The 20,069-nt window shown below is 38.1% G+C and overlaps 1 protein-coding gene across 1 annotated transcript in view; it reads right to left on the reverse strand.

The window, feature by feature from the left end:
• Positions 1–8,637: 8,637 nt before the first annotated feature.
• The window catches only part of LOC136974189 (peroxisomal acyl-coenzyme A oxidase 3-like), a 44,753-nt gene continuing 33,321 nt past the window's right edge, over positions 8,638–20,069 (reverse strand). The window contains exons 9-16 of the mRNA XM_067268992.1: positions 17,471–17,593; positions 17,278–17,398; positions 13,763–13,885; positions 9,675–9,785; positions 9,450–9,604; positions 9,257–9,389; positions 8,955–9,106; positions 8,638–8,878 (exon numbers count right to left, since the gene is read on the reverse strand). Of these exons, the coding sequence (XP_067125093.1) occupies positions 8,783–8,878; positions 8,955–9,106; positions 9,257–9,389; positions 9,450–9,604; positions 9,675–9,785; positions 13,763–13,885; positions 17,278–17,398; positions 17,471–17,593 (1,014 nt within the window). The 3' untranslated portion in view covers positions 8,638–8,782. The remainder of the gene's footprint in view (positions 8,879–8,954; positions 9,107–9,256; positions 9,390–9,449; positions 9,605–9,674; positions 9,786–13,762; positions 13,886–17,277; positions 17,399–17,470; positions 17,594–20,069) is intronic.

The raw sequence follows: 20,069 nt of genomic DNA on the forward strand, positions 1-20,069 counted from the left end.
ACGACAAATTGAATCAGCTAACAGATATCTGCGTACGGCACTTGTGCACGGGAGGAAATCAAGGAAATTTTACCTCCACACTTAGGACACGACGGTACAAAGCCGGTCAGGTCCGGACGGGGCACGAGTCCCACCGTGTGGCAAAATTTCTCGGCGGCCAGTTCGTTGGGGAAGTAAGCTGCAAAATTAAAACACGTTAATCTATCAAAAATTTCTTCGGTATCCACGACGGGAGTCTCCGGAATTTCTTGCGGCATCACGTTCAAAGGCATGTTCGAAATGATAAGGGCCGACATACAATGTTACCAGGTCTGGATTATAAAGTAACAGTTGCGCTTTAAAAATAGCCGAATTGAACAATTTGTAGCCCAAACATAAATATGAATTATTTTGCATCTATGCACTTTTGCTAATGAAATAAGTTACTAATGAAATTCTTAGAGTTACCATTAGGAAAAAATATATCTGAAACTTTTTAAGATGTATTTCCGATCGATGTTAATTTTATCTTGTCAAAGAGAGTCATTTGTGGGCTGGGTGACTCATTTTTAACTCATTTTTAACCACGAAACCACTTTCAGAGTCTTCATTTTGAACTTAAGAGACTTAGTAAGTTGCGTTAGGTAAGGATAAGGGTTTTTTCTAACTATTTCCGCCCCGTGGGCGCTAAGAGGGCCTCTTTTAGCAAGCCCATTATAAGTTTGACCGCGCCCACGACGGGGCGACCGGGTTGACGAGGAACGGGACCCGACATATCCCGAAGAGCCACCTCCCGAATAATTCGTGGAGATTTTCGGGACCATTCGAAAAAATTCGAGAAGATACTTACATCCAGGCGTTTACTAACTCGCGCATTCGCAACTTGTAAATTTTCATTCATAAAACCTCGTAACGGACCCCGAAACGAAACTGTCCGCGCAAGGAGGACTCCGCGTTGCTTTCCACCATAAACTACCGCTACGGTAGTCGGCACGCACTCCGACAGGAATTTAGGAACGCGTTCCGCAAGAATGTTTAAACTTAAACATACGCCGCTGGCGCGGAGGAATAAAAAAATGCACTCCTCGACCGCTCGGCCATACGACCATCGAATAGGTAAGGTTAGGTAAGGTTAGGTAAGGTTAGTTAGATAGAAATATTGGGCTTTATTTCCTTAAAATTTAATGCAAATTGTACACGGAAAATATTAATTTTGTCTATTTTTCACAAACTTATACTCGTTTTTGCATCGCGCACGTTTTTCTATATCTGAAATCAATCCTTCGCGTTGCAAAAAAGCTACCAAAATTATTTCGCAATTACAAATATTAATAGGACTATACATCACTCTTTAAATACGAGTGAAAACGAAAGAATTATGAATGATCGCTTAATCCGCGTAAAAATAACTCTCTTTGGCGCCAGAGAGAAAATTGATCGGATAGTTCGAATTTACCTATGTATATACGGTCGTGTCCCGCCAGTAACTTTCGATCAAAATAAAGTATTAATTTAATGAACGCACGATTAGTTCTCTCAAACAAAATCACACGCGGCGATCAGTGATCGGTAATAAACGTAATCTATACTCTTTTTATCTAACGCGTACCCACATTAATTCTATATACAGTATCTTAAAATGCGGCTCCTCACCTTTCTTTTCGGCTAATTCTTTGTGATAGATTGACAAATAAATAAGAAAAATCCACTAACCACGAAACCACTTTCTTTTAATCCAAAAATAAGGATTTTTAATATCGATACATACAAATTAAGTTTTACATAAAAACAGATTTAAAAGAAACCGTGTACATACACACTTTTTAAAATATTCTATTGTTATTACAATTTTTAAAATACGATTTTCATATATTGTAAAGTTTTATTCGATTTCTTTTTAATAAACGATTCTTTCTTTCTGCGAGAATCGAGGTTAAGCTTTGACGCTTAACCCCTTCGACGATGGGAAGGTGGGTCCCGCTCACGGGGTCGGAGGATGACGATTTAGGAGGGCAAAAATCGAGTGGGAGGTGGCGGATAAGTGGATAAGGTGTCGGCGATATACGAGTAATCACTCGCTTAATTTATCAAATAAATTTAACGTTGGTAACGTACAAAGAGAAATATAAAATAGGACGTTGGAGGAGAGATGTCGGTATTCGAGGCATTTAAGGGAACTAAACCCTTTTTAATTTCCGAATTAGATATAACTAACTCGCGGTCAATTGGGGGGGGGAGAGAGAGAGGTTTTAAGTAAATAAATCTAAGTTTGCCTCGCCTAGATGCGTAGAGTGAACGGAGTCGATGGTGTTGACCGGCCGTTGTCGGCTTGTTCGGACGCCGCCCCGACAATTGGGTGCGAGCCCCTTTTATACCATTTTTGAGGGGTGAGAACTGTCGTACTGTCGATGATTTGTACGCGCACCTGTTAGTCGCGCTCGTGTCTAGATCTAGCTAGTACGGACCACGTGCAATCGGGAAGTTTGTCCGACGTATTAATTCTGTGTTCGGAAGATGTGTTTTTAGGATATTAATTTCTCTAGGTTTGACAGCTCTCACCCATCAATTAGCATCTAACTGACAATAATTTCTACAAAATAGTCGACAGTCTCGATATTGTTTATATCAAACGTCGCGCTCGACGACGATCGAGGCAATTTATTGTACTTTTGTTTAGGTTTTAATATACACTTGTTGCGGCCACGTGTCACGTGTAAGCCAAAGGGGGACGAGAAACATCGTCTTTTCCCGTCTTGTAAACTCTATCGTCTATCGTCAAACAAATGATGGTTTTTTCTCTTATTGATATATAGTTCGACGACTATTTCGAGGAGATCGTCTCGGTCGTTGCCATCACATTTCTTTAATTTACTGTCGGTAGCGAAGTTTTCGTTACTAACATAGATGACATATCGGGATAGATTCTGAAGTGGAAATAAATAGTATTAACATTTCTTACATGAAAAATATTACTATTTAATTAAAATTAATCATTACTTTTTACTATTTATTAAATTATTACATAAAAGTTAATTATACTATAAATAAACAATTTTGTATATTCCATTTTACGTAAACACGTATATTTTAAAAAGTTACATAGCAGTCACGTCACCGGTACCTCGTAGGAGACACCATAGGTACGAAAGCGGAATCACGTGACCGGAAATGACGTACGCTAGTCGCGTGTGCTACATACTTAAAAGCGAGTCTTCGCCGCGAGTTAGCAGAGCGACGCGCGCCGCGATCATCGCGCGGCCCGATTTTGGGGGGCTATATCTCGCGAAGGGTCGCCCGTAGGGGTGTGGTCAGTAGACATTATTTGATCGCACAGGGGGGTCTACAATTTGGGGGGTTCCCGCCCCCTTCAGACAACCCCTTACTCTTACCAGATTAAGAATCGCGCGAGAGACTATTAGATACGAATGATTGTCGGTTTGGATTTGGGATAAGACCAACTTCCTGGATTGCCTGTAACGCCGAAACCGTCACCGAAGATAATTGTAAACGAGTAAAAGAACAGCGGGAATCCAAAAAGAATCTGTATATATATATATATATATACATCTGCATATATCGCGAAAATTAAATTCGTTTTTATTGGTAAATGCGTGTTTGATGGTCCCTGATCTACACGAAGTGTAAAATAACGAAGTCCAATTTAATTTTGTATCAATGAAGATTATACATTTTAAGTATATTTTGTAACGAAAAAAGACGAAAATCTCTATTATTTACGCTGTCCGACTCGCGAATTTAATAACTTTTCGCCGCATTTTCCATTATTTTTTTATTCTGGATTAATTTAGAACAAAACGAGTCAACAATATTAGAGTCGAACGACTGTAACCTGAAGATGGCCCATAAATTGGGCCGAAAACGTTTGTTATAAGAATAAATATATGTTCTCAGCAATAAGGTGTATTGGATGTATCTAGTTAGAACAAAACTTTTAATCAAATACAGTAGTGAACCGAAAATCGGAATCAATTGGGGACTGGGGTTGTTCAGATTACGGATTTGTTCCGATTACGGTTTATGTACGAATAAATATGTTAATCTGACCGATGTTCAAATTTTTCTCCGTCGCGTGTCGCTTCGCGTCGAATTTTCGTCGATTTTAAGCCCAACGAAAATTTTTATAATAATAATCGAGGCTATCGTATCGTTAAAAATTATTTCTGCATTTTGAACAAACAAAATAAATATATTGAAGAATATAAAAACACGAAAATTATACTTTATAAGTAAATCTAGTATCAGAAACGTTCGATTCGGCACGACGCAGTCCGACTGAAAATCGTGCCGATTACCGGCGATTCCGATTTACGAGTCTCTACTGTAATGCAATTAATTAATTTATAATGATAATAATTGTCATAATTTCTTTCATTAACTCTACATCTTGTCAATGTACTCGAAATGGGTGAATAATTGAGATCGTACGCGAGTTTTTATAAAGTAAATGTGGGACTACACACGAAAAAAGAATCTTTCGATAGTTTGATTGCAGTTCGTTACGGTTCAATCGCAATATTTAGAAATATTTTTCGTGAAAAAGCAGAAATGGGCTGCAGTAATGGACATCCGGTCCATAATTATTCGACACTTTCCACTGTTTTGTATTGATTTTCTTCGAATAACTTTATAATAATTCCGTCAAAGAGACCTTTAAAACATTAAACGTAACTAATATTCTTAATAGGTACTGTACTAGTACGCTAATAATGCTATTCCAAAGGACTTATCGAACCACAATTCTTCAATTAAAGTTGTATTTTATTAAAATTCTATAAAAATACAATTTTAAAAGCGCAAATGTATGAGAAGAACAAACCGACTGGTGAAGGATATCGACGAACACCAGATGCACGGTACAAATTAGTTTCGTAAAGAAATCTCGTAAGTTATTCAACTTTCAAATTAAAGGGTTTGTGTTTTAATAAGTCCTTTGGAGAAGAAGCGAATCACTCGCTATTAAGAATATTACGTATAAAACAACGACAACGAGTAAAAATTCTGACATCTTTTCGGCTCGGGTTTCGTGGCATCGGCTTCGTGCAACGTTATATTGCGCCGTGAAAATCCAAGCCGAAAAGGGTGTGGCTGTCACGCGTGCAACACTCGTGTAGGGGATTTTACGCAACGTTACGATCATTATTTTCTCGAGTCTGATGTTCTTCTTCGGCTCATATACACTGCCTTATACAGTACCTGTCTTCTTTTTAAATTTTCTTCTCACTGACTCGTCATCCGAGTATTCGTCCTCGCTCGATCTTTTATGAAGTCGTAAACTTTCTTATCTTCCAGTTCATCGTATGAAAATCTTCTCGCTACCGGTCTGCAGCTTTCAGGGCGATTTCGGCCATTCCAGACCCCCCCCCACCCGTGTAAGAAACCGTAATAATTTCTTTCATCCCCTCTCTCCTTCCCTATCTTACGTAATATTTAGCCATAATTTTATAAAAAGTTCTTAACAAAAAAAATTTTATACGAAACCCTAAAAACTTTAGGTCCAAAATATATAATTATTAATTAGTTAATTAATACGGACTATTATTTATAAAAGACTTTATGTGAACAAATTTAAAAGTATAAAAATTTAATGAATTCGAATAAACAGTTTGTTTGTTAATAATTAAAAAATAAAGTTCTTAATCTTTTTATTATTATCATCATTATTAACCGACGTCATAATATTCATTCTTATATTTATTTTCACAAAAGAACGCAAAAGACTTTGGAGACCGACTAGCTAGTGCACGTGTAAACAGAAACGTCATACAAAATAAAACAAGAGACAATACAGAGAAAACACATCCCGTTGCCATATTGATTACATCTTGGCTAAGGCCAAGAAAATAAACTACGCGCAGCTAAAATGTGCGAGGTGCACCCGGGGACTAAATCGTAAAGCGTGTAAAACTATATATAATAGGGCAATACGACCGATGCTACTTTACGCGGTCTCTGGCTGGGGTCGCGTAACTAGTAAAAATTCAGTAGCCGGTAAATTACTTTCTCTTCAAAGACAGTTTGCCATCAGAATTTCAAAGCGCTGCAGAACTGTTTGTATGCCTACTAATGCTTCTCCGATACTAGCGGAGCTCCTTTGCCACTATATACCTTATTTTACGGACTATAAGACGCATTTTTTTCTTCGAAAAATTGCCTCCAAAATTCAGGTGCGTCTTATACTCCGTAGCATCTTATAGGTATTTTTAAAAAAATTGCTTAAAAATTAAGGTGCGTCTTATAGTCCGTAAAATACGGTATTGTAGAAAAGGTGTGAGGACCCGAACGGGGGTCGACTGGGAGGACCGAAAGGGGGATATCAATCGAGAATTTAAAGAGCTCCTTTCCCGACACGAACGGAAGAGATCGGATGTCTCGATCGAACAATAGATTTTTGTGTAAATTATTCTAAACAATGGAAAGTAATAAAGTCGAAGAAAACGCGACGGGAGAGGAATCGTGTTCGGTCGCGACGTTGACCCCTCCCGCGCTCTCCATCGGGTTTCGAATTGTCACCGGGTGACGAGGAGAGACCAATGGAGAGGCGATTTTTGTGGCAAAACGCTTAAACCTCGCGTTCGAGGAAACCCGGGTTCTCGGTTGTTACGAGTTATTGGTTCTCGGTTCGGGCTCGGCTGTTTTGTTGCGATTACGAGTCTTCGGAATTCGCCACCGTGTGGGCCAACAACGACCAACTAGTCGACGCCCGAACTAACCATCGCTCCCGGAGACATCGTGTTTCTACCAGAATCACCCTTCTCCCGAACCTTCGATTCGAAACTGCGCCGCACGCCCCGGGGCCGTCTACCGAAACGTACGTCGAGGGACCGCGAGAACTTCAGATCGAACGTTGAACACTCGACGAAAAGAAGAGAAAAAAACTTTTTATTCGCTACCAGAGTTGGGTTTTGTCCAAGTTAAGAAGAAAGTTGTAAGAAACTCCTATTTTTATTAAGCGGTTTTGATGGTAACCTGTCTTAGTGAGTCTGTCCACTCCCACAAGACCGTTTGACCGTTCGACCGCCGTAAAATTCTTTCCCTCCAATCGGCTAACCTCACACAGGTTTTAAACTACTACATCAGAATTACAAACATCGAGGCTCAATAACGGTCTCTACTTCTATCTACGGCTGTTCGTACGCTACCACATTGCAATTACCCTACCGTCTCCGATCGTCACCCCGTAAACAACGTTATCCCCAGGGTGCATTTGGTGTCATCCGCTTCCTCCGTGAATAACCGCGCAGACATTAATATCTACCTAGATGGGTCGAAAAGCCCCCTTCGTGTCGACTCGAGTATCTGTATCTTCCTCCAAACTGACATATTTTGCTTAAAATATGTTAGAAGGTACAGATATCCCACATACTTCCATCTATCGAGCCGAAGGTGATGCCGTCTACCGAGCTGTTCGGTGGGCCACTTCGCTATCGACATTTACAGCGATTCTCAGTCTGTCTTAAAAGCTCTATTAAATCCCAATTGCGATAGCAATAAAATCACGCGATATTAAAAATCTTGTAAGTAAGATAACTTTTATATTTGTTCCTGGCCATAATGGCATACTAAGAAATGAAAAAGCCGACTTTGGAGCTAAGTCGGCCGCAAAGGACACCGACTCGGACTACACTCGCATCCCTCTCACGCAGCAACCTTAAAAATTATATTCAAAACCGGAATCAACAATGGTCGAGCAGTAAAACTGGTAGAGTAACGAGACTTTTTTCCTAGTGTCGAATGCTGGTTCTCGTCACCAGTTAGCCGCGACTCCACTAGCCGTAAAAGGGCCGTAAAACCCCTCACCGTAAAAGATTTTAATCACGTGACCATGATATTTTACGCCCGAGCAGGTCGTAAAACCAACGTAAAAGCGAGTTGAACACTGCTCGACTCGCTTTTACGTTGGTTTTACGACCTGCTCCGGGCGTAAAATCTTTTACGGTGAGGGGTTTTACGGCCCTTTTACGGCTAGTGGAGTCGCGGCCTTAGAGCTTTAACGTTTGCTACTGCTCAACCAGTTACCGAGCGTGATAATTTTAGAAGCTACCTGGCGATGTATCGATATAAGCGGGCAGAAACTGCCTCTCGCTTTTGCTCTACGGTACAAAAAACCTAGACACGTCGACCGTACGATCTATCGTTGTCCAATTTACGATCGAACTAGACTTATTCCGAAATTAAAAATATTTACGCTCGGTTTCGGGTGGACGTGTCCACTCGATAAGTTTATTCGGAAGCCGCTGTTTGATGCTTTTTACAATTATGTTCAAAAAATATGGAAGAAAAGACTGTAATTTCTAATTTCTAGTTTAACATTTTAGTTTCCACTAAAAGCCGAAGACTAATTTTATGTTTACTTCGTATGGTGTATTTTGGTTTATGTATTCTTAGTGTTATACACCCGTGGGAGTGGTACACTTATTCTAATAACAAAAAGAGAGAGAGAAACCACCACACGGCCTTTCTACCACGATAAAAAAATGTGTAGAGCGCGAGGCTGCCAGTGTTATTATTCTATCTCGTCACCCGAGATGGCGTTAGTACAACCAGCGTTTTTAATAGAATCCGCCAAATTGAAGTCAAATCTTCGAGAACAGTTAACGAATTATGACGCTTCTTCGCGAAGTTATAAAATAAAAACAGTTTATATTATAAAATTTATTTCATTTGTTTACATGTAAATATTAAATCATCATCATCATCTAAAGGAAGTTTTTGATAATTAATTTTGCTATTTGGGATAAGTATTCAGTTTTATAAATTGCAAATACACAAAATTGAATTATATTTAAATCTTGCTCTGTATAAGAACAGATTCGGGTTTCAAGAAAAAATCTGGATTCTTTTGCACTCTCATAAGTTCGTTGTAAATATTCTTATAAGCCTAAATAGAGGGAATTTTAAATACATCATTGGTGAATTTATGACAAAATATTTTAAACAATAGTGTAAGAAATTACTTGTCCGTCCGATTTTCCCAAAACGGAATCGAGAAGGAAGTCGGCGGGTGCGATGGCATCGGCCAAGGCGACGGAATCGTCCTTTAAATCCGCACACAATTTCAGAACGGCTTCTTCTAGTAGCGACGAAAAAGTTTTACGGCAATATTCTCCTAGATTTTCAAATAAGATCATTGCTAAAATGCACTCGACATAACAAATTTTCATAGAAATCAGTTCGGACAGACACTAGACATAAATTCGCATTTATTTACATAAATTGATTTGTAAGAAGCCCCGTTGTAAAATTGTTTCTTCTTTACCTTCGTATAACTGTCCCAAATAATTCTGCAATCTCCACAGACCGTACAGACAAGCCAGTTTCTGCAGAACTCGAGACATACCGACGTCTCGTACGCTTTGTATAAATCTCCAAAACGATATCAACATAGTACGCTAGAAATAAAATATAATTAGATGCCCGGATAAATACGAAAAGTAATTAATCGATTTTACCTCTATGTACGCTTTAGATAACGAATGGCAATAATATATTTGAGAGTTATTACGAGAGTAAAACGAAGATTTTCCTCGGGATAAATAAGAATTATACTTTTGCCAGCTTCTCCGCAACAGTCCGCATACCAACCACGAGTATATTTGCAATATAACTATAAAACAAAACGATTAAGCGATCGAATCGTATTTCTTTGTAAAATCGAACGGCTCCGCAACGATTACCTTCCATATTTATCAACTCGTCCACTCGACCGACGGCGAGTTTTTCTCTTAAAATGTCGTCGTAACGATTTAAGAAGTCCACGCTGCTGGTTTCCGACGGTCGAAAATCTCCTAACAACGAAATTTCATTTACATATTTTAAAACTAAAAAATATAAAGTATAAATAGTTTAAATTTACTCGATACGAGTATATCCTCCGTAACTTTGCACAAAGATCATTTATGTTATTTTTAATGGCGACCGACTAAAATTTACTCATTTCACGCCAGTATATTTTCTCAAACGACTTTTTATTTGTGTATTTCGTGTCTCGTCGCGGGTTTGGCCGGGGCAGAATGAAAAATTTCCGAATTTTTTCAACTGTTTGGATTCGTCGGAGCAAAATTCGATGCCTTAATCCCTTCCGACCGCTTACACTGCGCGGGTTGTCGAAACCCGCGCTCGGAGTCGTCGGATGGCTAAAATTTGATAGCGGGGCAAATTGTCGAGTGGGAGCGCGTTGGGTAAGCCGATAGGTGTCGCTCGTCGAACGAGACGGGTTGACGGGTATTAACGTAACAAAATAAAAGTTTATTCTATAACTAAATCTAGAATATACGCATCGATACGCGGTTTAATACGGTTACGCGTACTTGTGTCGAGTGGAGTGAGAAACGGTTCTACTTAGCTCGCCAAGCGCGTGCTTGGCCTATTGCCCTAGTTCCGACGCTTTGCTGGCGGAGAGAGAGTTTACGATAATCTACTTACACCTCGATATTCGTCATTCGAGGATACGACGTTGCTCTATGGGAGGTCGACGACTGGCGAGTCTTCGTGTCGGAGACGTCGGTTTACCGAGGTCCGCCAAAGGTGGCGCCTCGTCGTCCTATTCCCGGACACTAATTAATTTCTTCTACGTGACCTTTCTTTCTCGCGAAGAGGTTCGTACCGAGTTTATTGGCTGTTAGCCCTATACTCGGAGAGACGACCGAAGATCCGGCCTAAACGTACGCGCGGGAAGATAGAATGCCTTTCCGAGAGGACTTTTACGGGAAGCTGGCCCCTATTCGGACGATTACGAACGCGGAAAAACCCGGAAAAACTCCACGCTGCCAGTCCGTCCGAGCTCGGCGCGAACCCACGACCGAACTCCCACAGCCGATTGCGGAGACAACGGCGGTTCGGAAAAATTCCGTTGCAGAGACGGCGTTTCTCGCTTGCCACAGTTTAAACGGCGATTAGAGACTAGTTATTTGACCTACTTTCTAGACTCGCTGGACAGCGGCTTTAGAGGGCTTTTTGTAGTTTCGTGGTGGATGAGTTTAGATAAAAAATGGATATCGTTCTTTTGATAAATGTTGTAAACGGTACGAATCGACAATATTATTCATTAATTAATTGCTTGGAGCAAAAATAACTTTAAATTTGTTTTGTGTTCAAATTTCGATATTCAAATGGGAGAAGACTTAAAACTACAATTAATTTAAACTTGATGCATTTATTTACAATTCGAGTATCGTGTCGGTTATAAAACGTTAATGCATTTCGCAGTCGTAGTTACAGAGCGTCCTGTTTAGACAAACGAGACAATTTTAATAATTACCGAAATCTTTTTATAGAAATAAAAAAAATATATATATAATAGTAATAATAAAATATTTAAAATTATTTATTTCTACAGTTACGAAGGGTGACAGTAATACGAGAAATAATTCGTTAAAAATCTATTCCGAAAACGAATTTCGAATTCGGTATAAATTTTCTAAATATGGATTTGTTCGTATTTCAAACCGTATTGGCGACGAAATTACGTACCGAAATGGAAAACGGTCGTCATTAGCTGCCGAACGACGATTGTTGTCGGCCTTAAGATTTTATTTTCGGAAGCTTTCGGAATACAGCTGGCCACCTTTTCCGACGTCACAAACAAACAACCCGATTGGCCGAACGACTCCTAAAACGGGGGAGTAATGGCCAAGAAAGTAAAAGCCAATGTTTTGCCCAAGTTCGTGTAGAGGGCGTTTAGAAATAGACGCTCGTCGTCTTTGCAACGCATTTTAAACCGCGGTTCGGCCAGCCAACGTCTACAGGCCGTTCTGTCGTAAAACGTCGTTTAACGTAAACTCTGTCTCTGCAATCGGCTGTCGGAGTCATTTTATAAAATTTAATCCTTCTTAATGTTTCCAGAATATTTTTATCAACAGTCACTTCGACTTTTTTATTTTCGCAGCATAATATCGTACTATACGCACGAGCGTCCATTTCGCTTTACGCGTGTAGCGGACGTAAAAGTTGCTTTATCTTTGCTGCAGCGACCTCTCGCAGCAAACGTTTAGAAACGGTTCGCTACATTGCAGCGCTGCATTTAGAAACGGGTTTCGTAGTGTTCGCTGTAAAGCGCTTCTCGAGCGCTGCGTAAAGAAACGTGGCCGTAGCGAACGCCATTGTCGACCGTATAGAATTGCCAGATGGCGGCGCTCGTCCGTCCGCTGAATACCTCTAAAAAGAAAAGATAACGACTAGCGCCATTTAGTTTCAAAAAACGTTCCAATGCTGAAACCCGAGCCGTGTTCGATAACGCAAAATTCTGGCTAAGTCTAGTTATGCCGCGATGTTGAACTCGTTTCTAGCTACTGCTTAACTCCTCCCACCACTAGAATTCTAGCTAGTTCGGTCAGCTTTCATTTATGCTAACTTCTACTAGTGACGTCGTTGTTTTTGTCTGGACGTACGATTTACAAGACGTCTGCTTGGTATTTTTTATAACCATCGCAATGTTATTCTCTCGTTCAAATCATTAAATCATTCTAAGATGACTTTGAAACGTAAAATTATCGTACGTCGGTATAACAGATTCCGAATACATTTTAACGGAAGACGACGGTCCGTTTAGTTGATTACAATTAATAATTGCTTCGTTAATTTCGTCACGATCCGACGCTTCCGTTTGAATAATTGTATCGGTTACATCGTCCTTTTCGACCGGTTCGTTTGCCACGATTGTTACGACCGTAATTTTAACTTCGTCCGCCATTTTGCCCGGTTGTCTAACTAAGAATAATGTTCGGTGATGCTCGGAATATTCTTAGCTGCGCTCGCTAAGCCGTTCGGAATTCTAACTTAGATGTTCTACGCAGTGCCGTAACTAGGATTTTGTATGCCTATGGCCAAGAATAAAAATGGCGCCTTTTTAATCTTTGTTATTAAATAAAAATAAAAATGGTGGTTTATTTCTGAAATAGGTGTTCGTAGAAATTACAGATAATAATTACTACATAAATATTAATATAAAAGTTTTTTTTGTGTTATTAATTTCTGAAACCTTCTCGTTGGTGCCTTTATTAAATCGGCGCCCGTGGCGAGAGCCACGTTGGCCGTACCCTAGTTACGGCTCTGGTTCTACGTTACCGAACGCGACCCAGATATCTCGGGTCCGCCGGTCGAGCGACTGGAGATATGTCGGGAATAAGACGGGACGGGAAAATGGGTTTTTTCAAAGATTCGTTTGTCGAAATTCGATTTCGCAACGTTTGCATTTCTGACTTCCACGCTAGTGCCTGTTTGGAGAAAGAGTGTCGCCGTTTTGTATTTTATTTTGACTCTGTTCTCGGTCCCCGAGTACCTGCAATCTGGTTTTTGTGTGCGCGTGATTTGGGCACCTAATGCTCTGTGCCAAATTGCAACTTCCGATGTGTACCTCTTCGTACCTCTAAGTTGGTAAGCCGGGACGGCACCGCGATTTTATAAACGAGACAGTCTTGTCAATAAATGTAAATTATAAAATAAAAACATTGAAAGATGCTTCCTTCCAGATGCTAGATTTATGACTGTTGAAGGAAGCAAATTGTCTTATTTACCATAGTTACACAATAGAACCCCGATTATCAAAGCTAATATGGACTGATGCTGTCTTGAAAAAATAAAAATTCAGTTAAAATGGGCAGTTGTAGCCATTTTGGATTATAAGGATACCATAACCCACACTGCCTTTTCACAATTTTTTGCAACATTAGTATTAATTAATGATAAATCTAGTAAAATAGCATTCATTAAAAATATTATTTATATTATCTTGATTAAATACATTTAAATAATAAAATAAACTAACCTGCATCTTTGTTTTTCTTAGCATTGAGTAAATAGTTACTAACTTGTTGTATAATGACATTGTTATCTCCTTCGTAAGTACAGTTGGCATCGTTATCATTTCGTAATTTTTCCAAACCGGAAGCTAGATAAAGAAATTAATAAATATTTACACAAAATATTGATTTATAAATGTGTTAAAAATTATGTAATAAGTAACCGAAAGTGATTAAATTAGTACCAGTAGGCATATTTGTAAATCAAGCATGGGCAAATTGAGGCTGCTAGCCTACATGGAATTCTCCATGATTTTTCTGTAGCTGCATACTGTCAATATCTCTTAACTCTATGTTTCTGCTTATAACCTTTACAATCATAAGCAAACAAAGTGCTCGTATGGAGCCCGGGAATAGAGTGGACCCCTTCACTCCTAAGTGGGTCTTCTAACCTCCAACCTAATGGCCTGCTGACAACAGTATTTGCAACCAAAAATGATAGACAGGCTTTTCTCAATGAACAGGCTTTACCAGTTGCTATTTGCTTTATGGCATAGAAGGGCAATAAACTCAGCATGAATGGAGGAGAAGCGTATATAACTGATGGACAGATGAAAATGGACACATTTTTGCATGTGTAGGACACTCAAAGAAGTTACAGTAGAGCATTGATTATCCGACTTAATTGGGGACCGGAGTTGGTCGGATAACTGAAAAGTCGGATAACCGAAAAGTATGAAAAAATACATTATTGGTATAGTGTATTAGGCCTGGTTTAAATACTAGCCTCCCTTTCCTGGTCGAGCCAGTGCTGCCAGCTAAAACATGCAAAAATTTAACAAAAATAATATTAAAGTAGCCAAGACGTAACCAAATGTTGTAGCGCCACGTCACTAGCGGACATTTGAATTTGCCGACTAGAACGCGGTCGGTTAATCGGGGGTCGGATAATCGATGCTCTACTGTACTGTAAAAGAGATAGGAAGATCACCAGGTTGTAGTGATCCTGAGGATCATACAAAGAATCACCTGACATTGTGTCATTCTTGTTTTGTGATATCAAAAGAACATGACCATCACCACAATCCACTACTTTTGGCTTTGAGGTACCTCTCCCACATAATCCTTGTCATTTCTCTTCCCTTTCTTATTCCAGTCTTTTGTAGTTTTAATATAGGTTAAAGAACTGCAGGCTTAACTTTAGTTGCAATTATTTACAATTGTAACAGGAATCACAAACTGTGGTGGCAAGTGGCACCACCACCAAAGAGGTGTCAAGGTTGGCAACATAGAGAAAAAAACAGAGACTGGTTCTTGATTAGCATGGGTTGTTGGACAGAACCCTCAGATGTACACATTGAGTTCAAAGCATAAGGAGCGCATGAATATTTACCAAACTGGAATCGGTTGTAAATTTGTGTATATGAAGGTACTAAACAAATATAAAACTGTCTATTGTTGAACAAAATATTGTAGTGAAATCCTTCCTTAAATTAAAGAAAGCCACAGAATTAAACTTTTATATTTATGTAGTAACTTGGCTGGATTTCTTTGTCCACCCTAACATATCTCACAATATTTACAATACAGTAGAGAGTCGGTAATCAGAACGCTGGTAATCGGAATCGCCGGTAATCGGCACGATTTTCAGTCGGACTGTGTCGTACCGAATCGAACGTTTTTGATACTAAATTTACTTCTAAAGTATAATTTTCATGCTTTTATATTCTTCAATATCATCCCTGCTAATGCTATAAAGCGGGGCCAGGGTATGTGCGTTTGCACCTTAAAATAAATAATTGAATTGAAATTGAATTCTTCAATATATTTATTTTGTTTGTACAAAATGCTGAAATAATTTTTAACAATTCGATAGCCTCGATTATTATTATAAAAATTTTCGTTAGGCTTAAAATCGACGAAAATTCAACACGAAGCGACACGCGACGGAGAAAAATTTGAACATCGGACAGATTAATATGTTTTTTCGTACATAATTGGTAATCGGAACAAATGACTAATCTGAACCACCCCAGTCCCCAATTGATTCCGATTTTCGACTCTCTACTGTAGTTTAACACTTCAGTAGTGGTGCATCATGTGGTGAAGCAATCACAAATTTAAATTGTCAAAGAAGGCAAAGTAATGGTGACTTTATAGTGAATACACTCTAGTAATGACCTCTATTATTTTCATAGCATGTCTTTTGCCCTTTTGCATCTAGGTATAATCAGAGGAGCTCTTCGGCACCTCTTGTATACATAGCCTATCTATATTTCTTACCGAATGGCCACATTGTGTAAGCTTACCACTCTAGGACATCGAGTGTAGAATTCGGGAAATGTCAAACATTAGTTCAATAGGGATCCAAACATGGCAGTTCAAGTTGCAATCAGTTATTTTCAAATTAGAAGTCACAAAAACAAATGTCAATTTACAAGGGCAGCCCACTTCTGAATCAGGGACAGTGATTTCGAAATTCTAAGTAATAGACTGCATTTGCAATGGGATGTTTGTTCGTACGGGCATACTACGGCCACTTACGACCCGAATTAGAATAAGACTTTTTTAAAATTTAATACAACAGACAAATTAATAAATAAGTGCCGTCTATCTGTTTTCTTGAGCAAAATATAACAGTAATTAAAATAAGAAAAATCACCGAGTAAACGACTAATCGGGAATTTCCCATTGGGTCAGTCCACCATTGCACCAAGACTTGATAACAGTCAAAAACAAATTCCACGAAACATATCATTTTATATTTTGAAATGAAAAATATTTAGGGCTTGACAACATGTGTATAAATTATGTTGTTTTTGCATTTTTGATGCCCTATAACTTAAAATTTGTCCATTTTTTGACTTTGTGTCTATGGTTACTTTTTATGTGGATCACTAGAACTATAAAATATCAAAGGTTCATCCAAATCTATCGGAACCCACTTCCCGTAAAGTTTGCATCAAGTCCTTTAACAATTAATATTAACTTCTAAATTTTTATAAGAGCATTAACAAAAAGAAACTGTTATTTTATCAGATGTTACTTAAATTGTAAAACTTCTGAAATTAGAATTATTGTGAGAGAAGGCAGAAAAGATTAAGAAAAATTTCATTATCACATATTCAAAAATTTAGTCATTTTGCTGAATTGAAATAGTAGCATTAAGGATTTCTTTCTATTAAAATAATGACAGATCTTTTGGACTTTTGTGTAATGGTCCAAAATTTGTTCAGTTAAGCAGTTTTTTTGCCTTCTGTTACTAATTAAAATTGAAGAATGATTAATTATTTATGAAAGTTACATAGATAATAAGTTAATATAGAATATTTAAAATATATATTACATTTTTATAAAAATTATTTATCATTAATGAAAAGAAACAGCAATTTCTGTTTAATGGCTTAAAATAATAATAATGTAATTTTCATAATTCTGTTATATTATTATTACTGATCTCTGAAGCAGATTTTCTAGAATAAACTATTGAATAAAACCGTTATTCAACGGTCCTAATGATCAAACTACGGTGTTAGAGTACCTTTCAGATATCCGTGACCTCCGCAAGCTTCTCTGCTTTCTTGAATAGCATCTCTTGCCAACCAGCTCGAGACAGATTTGATTCCGCACGATAATGCGTGGAATTCCATTGCCCGATTAATCTATAGTTTTATACAGAATATGTCAAAAACTTATTCAAAATTAAAGTTAAACTGTTGCATTGCCGCTCTTACCATTTCTGAAGTTTTCTTGCTAAATGCAAATGAAATACTGAATTCGTAAAAGTTTTGCCAAAATAACTTTGTGAAATGTGTAAGAACATATGCTGCAGCCAAATAAGGGATTAATCGCCACTGCTATAATAATAATAAGAAACACAAATTATTAGACATCCACGAACCATACTACAAATACATTCCACAAACAGTATTGGAAAACAACACGCACAAAATGTACTACGACAGAGCCATAATCACAGATAAAACAATTTACCACTACAGACCAGACATCACACTCGTTGACAAACACAATAAAATCACATACATTATAGACATATCCATTTCAAACACTCACAATGTACAAAACACATGCACTGAAAAAGTCACAAGTACGCAGTCCAGGAAATAAGGCATCTGTGGAGGATGAATAGGGTGCTTATTGTACCTGTTGTTCTCTCCTCCACAGATGTCATACCACCACACACTACACAAAAGCCTGGGAACATTACAATTGAATAGAAATACATACATTTCAAAACAGAAGGCCACTATATTGAATACATGCCACACTGTTAGGAAATTCCTGACACACTTATTTAATTTTAGTTTTGTTTTGGTTGCTATGCCTTGACTTTGGTCCGGCATAGTACGCAGCCACCGGTGTTAACCGAGTATATCTCACATAACCCAACATAATAATAATAAATTATTTATGTAACACATCCTGTCTGTATAGCATAAAATTGGAAAAAAAATCAATAATAATGCATTACATTAAAATTTTAATGATGAATTATAATTATGCTAAAATTAAGTATATTCTATGTTGATGTTTTCATTCTTAGATTGGGGAATGGATGGGTGGTCACAAAATTTACATTTTCATTTTTCCAATATTGTTGTGGTGACCAAATATAATGGACAAGGTGGCAAGGAAAGAAATTGGATTGGAAGTTGATTGGATGTGATGATCGGAGTAGGGAGAGAAGTTAGGATCCGTACCGAACGGAATAAAGTTGTGTCTTTTTAAACCTGTATGAATTTTTGTGTAAGAAGTTGTGTTTGATTTTCTATTACTTTGTAGCACCAAAATTGTTACACAGAAGGTGCACTTAGGGTTGCCACCTATCCGGGCTTGACTCGGAAACTCCGGGATTCGGCGAGCGATCTCCGGACTCCGGGGTTAATTAATATTTCTCCGGGTTGTGCAAGTAATAAGTAATAGAAATTCTATTCTATTGATTATAGTAACTAGTACATTATAAATAGAAAAAATAAAGAATGTGAATAATGTGGCTGTACACCATATTAATGTACAGTCAAACCTGTTTTTATGCAGGGAATAGGGATCGCATTAAAAAAAAATCGCACGAAACTTCACGAATGGCTGTAAATAATAGTTTTCGCGACACAATTAAAAAATATTTTTTTTATGCGGTCAACAGGGACCGCATAAAAAAAGTCTCACAGAAAATAACTCAAAACCGTACGAAATAGAATTTATTGACAACAGATGTCAGCACTTGACTGCATCGTCTCGTCGATCGTCTGTTTTACATATTTTTGTCTAGGTGGTGTTTTGTTGACTTAAAAAATAAATTATTTCATTTTTCGCATATTCATGCAATAATATTACTATAATAAGTGCATTTATGCTATAATAAGTTTATTTAGCTATAATAAGTCAACGTGAGACATGACGAATCGCACGAGACTAGTCGCCAACTATACCGCACAAATTAAAAATTCGCATTAAAAAAATCGCACATAAAAACAGGTTTGACTGTATATATGTATATAGTAATTTAAGTACAGTTTTATTTCTTTTTCTTCTTCATTTCTTCCTCCTTCCAAAACTTTCCTTTCTAATAATTTCTATAACACTTTTCCCTTCTGTGGAATAACCGACTTTGAAAACCTTTTACCCACCTCCAACTTCCACAGCTGTGGGGAATGAAACAATAGAGAGCAGGAGGCCCTCAGGGCAAGTTCCTCGTAGTTCAAATACAACCTCTTCAACTTTCAGATTTCCGGTACAAAACGACGAAAGTTAACGAACTAACGTTTTCGATTTTCCACCGAGATCTTCATCGGGTTCATTGACGCTTGCACAATGGAATGCGACGAGTACAATGGAATGGAAAAAATTAAATATCTTCAGCGTGTAGTAACGATCAAAGATTTTAAAATAAATTTACTAGATAGGAGTCTATCATAATAATGGCGTAATCTCTCTTCTCGGGAATAATACATAACTACCAATGTGGATGCCTCTCAGAGGTATAGTGCAACGCATACGATAATACGTTACTGTCCTTGAAATTAATACATTTCCCCGATTTGGTTGCCTTGTAAATCTCGAGGGTCTCCAAGGCCTCCGATGTGGTCCGTTTTGAATGACTTTTTAATGAGGCTGGTGCTCTTACATTGGGGTCTGTGATGTACGTTGACAGAGCGGTGATGTGTCTTTTTTGTCAACATCATACTTATGCTTAGAAATCCTTTTTTGAACTTGGTGGATCAAATATATACCAGGTCTGTTTGGATCCACCAAGAGGTCCGTTCAAAAAAGGATTTCTGAGCACGAGTACGATGTTAACAAAAAAGACACACC

Source organism: Centruroides vittatus, unplaced genomic scaffold (assembly GCF_030686945.1).
Source record: "Centruroides vittatus isolate TY-2023 unplaced genomic scaffold, ASM3068694v2 contig_345, whole genome shotgun sequence".
Classification (NCBI taxonomy): Eukaryota; Metazoa; Arthropoda; class Arachnida; order Scorpiones; family Buthidae; genus Centruroides; species Centruroides vittatus.